General features: G+C 42.8%; 1 protein-coding gene across 1 annotated transcript; it reads left to right on the top strand.

The window, feature by feature from the left end:
* The first annotated feature begins 514 nt into the window (after positions 1 to 514).
* Positions 515 to 3,119, top strand: LOC147654500 (endogenous murine leukemia virus Env polyprotein from Emv-2 locus-like). Its single transcript, XM_086883780.1, has one exon. It carries the CDS (start codon positions 876 to 878, stop codon positions 2,931 to 2,933), a length of 2,058 nt encoding a protein of 685 aa, XP_086739906.1. The 5' UTR covers positions 515 to 875; the 3' UTR covers positions 2,934 to 3,119.
* The last annotated feature ends 2,488 nt before the right edge of the window (positions 3,120 to 5,607 follow it).

The raw sequence follows: 5,607 nt of genomic DNA, 5'->3' as shown, positions 1-5,607 counted from the left end.
TTAATGAAGTATAAGAAGGCATTGTGGGAAAAAGGAATGCTAGCTCAAAGACCACCATTGGATTTTATATTACACCAAGTACAACCCGGAGATTGGGTGTTGATAAGAAGTTGGAAAGAGAACCCCCTAACACCAAAGTGGGAAGGACCGTATCAAGTCCTGCTAACAACTGATTCTGCAATCCGAACTGCGGAGAAGGGATGGACACATGCCAGTCGAATTAAGGGACCTGTGGAGCCACCAAAAACTAATAACTGGGAAGTGGTTAGCCCGGCTGGGGACCTGAGACTTAAAATATCCTGAAAAAAAAAAAAAAAAAAATAAATCTGAAAATTATTAATCTGCTTAGAAACTTATGAATAGTAAACTCCATAAAGGCTTTTATATAGAATATAAGATACCCCCATCTAGTAGGGAGGAAATATATAATAGTAATGTTAAAATAGGTTGTGCTGTATGCCAGAATTGTTACCCTTTTGTTTGTTTTAAAAGTATAGTATGTGAAGAACATTGGTGGACCCACTGTCATAAAGGCTACCCACCGAGAGGGGTGTGTAGATTTTGCTACATTGCCCAGAGGAGACTCACCGATTGGGCCTTAAGAACCAAAACACAGGCAGGGGAATTTGAGAAAGGATCAGAAAAGTGGTGGGCCATTTACTCAAGAGGAGTCAATTCCTTGTATTATTGTTACCATCCAAACGAACCTGCACCTTTTGTAATAAATATAGTAGCTGGGTCGTGCAGACGGTGGCTCCAGGAATTGAGGTGTGATACCCCTTTAGTAAAACATAGAAGTTGGGAAAAATATATACAAAGAAAGAATAAAATAAGGAGTAATCTCCCTCCTGAAGAATACTCTTGCTGCCGAGAAGATGGTACACCCCGTGGCCCGAGGCAACCGGGTCGACGACGGGAGAGGCAGAGGAGTAATAAACTGTGGAGGGAAACACTCCAAAATACATGGGACCAAAAGGTCATGGTCCTGGAAATGCCACAAGAATGGGAATGAGACAACCCAGCAAAATAATTTATGGGAAGCCCAAATTGGTATTTTACAAAAGAAAAGCCTCTATTATAGCAAGGGAAGCCAATGCTCATTAAAAAGGTCAGTAATATTTATAATTTTAATTAGCACATTTAACATTTGTACAAGTAAGACTCATGAACCCTTTAATTGGTCCTTAACCCGATGGGAGGACCAGGTTATTATTCTATCACAAATTACCTCTGGAGCCCCTAGCTTTCAAGTTACACTAGACTCTCTCATTAAGTGGAAGGGTATTAATTATTTCCCACCTGGGCATAAGGTACTATACATGTGCCCAGCTTCTAATCCAGGCAGAGGGTATTGTAATTATCCCGGAGAATTTTACTGTAGATATTGGGGCTGTGAGACAATTTCCATGGGATGGAAAGTACAAAACCCAGATAAGTATCTAAAGGTTGAACGGGGTCCACACGGATGTGTAAAGTCCTGGATAGGCCCCTCAGGGGAGATAACATATATTGGAACTTGCAAATTTCACTATATAAATATTACACAATCCCAAGATCCTGGGTGGTTATTGGGAAGAACCTGGGGTCTCAGAGTATGGGAACCCGGAAGGGATCGGGGGGTGCATATACTCATAAAGAAAGAGGTAGTTCCCCATGACTCGGGATCTGTTGGACCAAATCCAGTGGTGTGGGGAGTAGAAGACCCTAAAGTAAGGGATCACAATAACCATTCAGAAAAATTAGAAAATAACACCCAAGTATTAACCACAGTAGAGACACCCCAAGAATATGGAAACAAAGCTCTTTGGAAAATTCTGCAAGCTACCTTTAAAGTATTAAATGATACACATCCAAATTTAACTAGAGAATGTTGGTTATGTTATAACATTAATCCACCCTTTTATGAGGCCATAGGCTCCATAGCAGAACCAAAAAGAGTGAATGGTACCAATCCTGCTGCTTGCTTATGGCAATCAGGAAGGGAAAATACTCCAGGAATAACATTATCTCGAGTCACTGGAAAAGGGAAATGTGTGGGAAATGTGCCCCTAGATAAGAATTACTTATGCCAAACAAAAATACTGATTAATGACCCTCGCAAGCCAGCTCAGTGGCTGATTCCAGCACCTAATACTAAATGGGTTTGTAACACTTTAGGAGTAACCCCATGTGTTTCTATAACAGCCTTTAATGAAACTTATGAATTCTGCATACAGGTCATAATAGTTCCCAGAATTATTTATCATTCTGAAGAATATGTGTATACACAATATCAAAACCCAGAACATCATTTAGTGAAGCGAGAACCCCTCACAGCACTAACAGTAGCTGTATTGCTAGGCATAGGAGGGGCTGGATTAGGAACAGGTGTAGCATCTTTAGTAAATCAGCACCAGGGACTCAGAGAGCTTAGAATTTCAGTAGATGAGGATTTAAGAAGAATTGATAAATCTATAAAGGATCTCACAGACTCCCTAGACTCACTGGCTGAAGTGGCCTTACAAAATAGAAGGGGATTAAATCTATTATTTTTACGACAAGGAGGCCTTTGTGCTGCCCTTAAGGAAGAACGTTGTGTACATGTAAATAAAAGTGGAATAGTAAGAGAAACCATGGCCAAATTACAGGAAGGACTGAAAAAGAGAAAAGAAGAACAAGAAATGCAACAGAATTGGTATGAATCTTGGTTTAATTACTCCCCCTGGTTAAGTACTTTATTATCCACCATAATGGGGCCCTCAATTTTACTAATTTTAGTACTTACTTTAGGCCCTTGCATTCTTAATAAAATTATTAATATCGTAAAAAACAGATTAGAAGCAGCACACCTTATGTTAATACATGCTAAATATGAGGCCTTAAAGGGAGAAGAAACAGAAGATTATTTAGAATTAAGTAAAAAAGAACTACAAAGATTCAGCAAACAAAAGTAAGAAATAGAAAAAGGGGGGGTTGTGATAGATAGAAACTCTTTTGTTCGCCTAAATAAAAAGATATGATAGAATGCTTTGCGAAATTGTACTTTAGATATAAAGTTGAGAAGGGGCTGAAGGCCACTAACTTGCTGAAGCTGGCATAATTAATAACAGACTAGCAGAAATTCCTGGAACACTAGGACAAGATAAACCTTGAGACAGAAACAGTGAGAAAAGGTCAGTGGAGTAGGAGTGAGGAAGACTTGGAGCCTCCCTTCTACGACCACAAGAGGGCAGAGAAAGATCATCTAATGACCAGAGACGCATGCGTAGAAACGCCGGAGGAAAGCTACATCATCAGGAGGCCGAAACGAATAAAAGGACAAACATGGAAGCGGGAAGCGCGGCAGCTCCGTGGGAAGAGGTTTCTCCTTCTCCTCCCTGCCGCCTGGCGCCGACTTTGCTTATTGCTGGCTTGCTATAATTAATAAAACCTTTCCTTATATATCTCTCTTTCTAGTGTATTCGTGTATTCATAACACTCTCCATGATATTGCCAATGCTGCAATCTCTGACATCTCTTCTTGTCACCCCAGGTAACAAGGTCCCAACGCAGTGCTTCACTAACATTAAGCAAGGGGCAAGTGAGTATTTCATTAAATATATAGACAAGCTGAAATTGCCATTGAAAAGCAAATAGAGTGCCCAAAGGCACAAAAAGAATTGTTGGTAAAAATAGCAATGGCCAATGCCAACATGGAATGTAAAGCAGTTTTACAGGCCCTCCCACTTGACCCTGAACCAACCATAGACCAAATGGTTGAAGCCTGCGCCAAGCATGTCTCCACTTCTACCGAAAACACAGTAGCCCTTGCGGGTTCTAAAGGGCTGGCAGAAAGGATATCCAGTGCCTATGCAGCTGAAATGATAAAGGACTCAAGCTCAAGCCACTGTTTTAACTGCGGCAAGCCTGGACACTTTTTTAAGGATTGCCCCGAGAGACATTTTTTATAGCCACCCAACCACCAATGGTTACCCAGACCAAACTGGCATTAAGGAAACTTCAATCAGAGCATGGGACAGCCCCGTGCACTGACATCAAATCAAATGCCGCACCACTCCATCCCTCCTGCAAAAACTACCATCCCGCCTCCATGGGGACTTAGGTCACAGGTGCAGTGTTTGCTTCAGCCCACACAGGAGAAAATGCCAAACATACCAGCCAACATTTTCTCCTTGTGTTTGCTACCCTGGGAGTCCCAGAACAAATAAAAACAGATCATGGGCCCGCTTACACCTCCCATAGACTGAGAGATTTCTTCAGCCAGTGCGGGGTGAAGCACGCCACAGGCATACCTCACTCTCCCACAGGGCAATCAATAGTGGAAAAGACACATCAGAACCTTAAAAGAGTCCTTGATCAGCAGTGGGGAGGAACAAAGATCATTCTTCCCATTGAGAGGCTCTGTAAGGCTCTGCATGTTATGAATTTTCTAAATTGTTCACCTACAGAGCCCGACCCCCCTGTAGTTCTACATACCCCTGTAGAAGTACGGCACTTCTCTAATTTGACCCATGCCAAACTCACAGAGAGGTCACCAATGCTGATCAAGGATCCTGAGTCACAACAGACATCAGGACCTTTCCCATTGATTAGCTGGGGGAGAGGGTATGCTTGTGTGTTAACACCATCTGGTCCTAGGTGGCTCCCAGGGAAAAAAATAAAACCATACCTAGTCCCTGCAAACCCTGCACTGGACACAGACATCTTAACGTCTCCTGAGACCCACACAGCTTCTCAAAAACAACAAGCCACCGCTGCCTGGAGACGGAGACATCGCCAAAAGAAGTTGACGCAGAGAACCACTCCAATCGTTACCAAATCTCAAATGAGACACCGCATCACAGCCGAGACCATGCCGGATAAGTAGAGCTCCTGAAACTCCCTCCCCTTTCCCTTCCTGTTCCCTATGCTCCTTTCCCCTCAAAAACCTACCCTTTTATACAATTGCAATGCACCTTTAATGCTGCTGCTGCTGGTGACAGGTCATGCGCCCCCTCTGCACAGAATGACCCCACCAGCAAACCACTACCTCAACCCATACCTGTTCTTTTTTCGTTTTAAAAGAAAAAAGGTGGAGCCCCTGCTCCAAAACCAGAAGTTAAACTTTTTATGCTCCGTTATAGACCATGGGAGGCAGAACCATCTTTGAGTTCCTGACCCTCTCGATGCTTCTGGAAACATCAGTTGTGGATGCCTGGCTGGTAGCACAGCCCCAGGAGAAGGAATTTGACAGGTTGTACTCCTTTAACCTGTCCAACCATGGCGAGAGCATCCACACATGCATCCAGAAGATCAGCAACATGGTCCAGGAACTCAAGAAAAAGAAAAAGAGAAAAAGAGCCCCAATGGTTTGAGGACCTTTTTGGAAGTTGGGGACTCAGAGGGTGGGCTTCCTCCCTTTTAAAGAACATTTTCTAGATTTTCTTAATCATCATTATTTTACTTTGTATGTTTAGTTGTTGTAAAAGGTTGTTAGCGAGGTCACTGGAAGATGCATTTTTATTAAATAAAGAAGGGAGCTGTGGGGGCCAAGGAGTCGGCAAGCAGATGAGTGCTGACACTCCCCTGGAGAGCTTCATACTAGGCCAGGCACTTCCCCTCATAGTGAGAGAAATGTATCTCCCCGAC

Source organism: Cyanistes caeruleus, chromosome 3 (assembly GCF_971803275.1).
Source record: "Cyanistes caeruleus chromosome 3, bCyaCae1.hap1.1, whole genome shotgun sequence".
Taxonomy (NCBI): Eukaryota; Metazoa; Chordata; class Aves; order Passeriformes; family Paridae; genus Cyanistes; species Cyanistes caeruleus.
The sequence above is the reverse complement of the archived record's forward strand: the minus strand, read 5'-3'. Positions and strand labels throughout refer to the sequence as shown.

Bases quoted from the DNA above. Each gene is read 5' to 3' on its own strand.
- LOC147654500 (XM_086883780.1), top strand. From the start codon at position 876: ATGGTACACCCCGTGGCCCGAGGCAACCGGGTCGACGACGGGAGAGGC.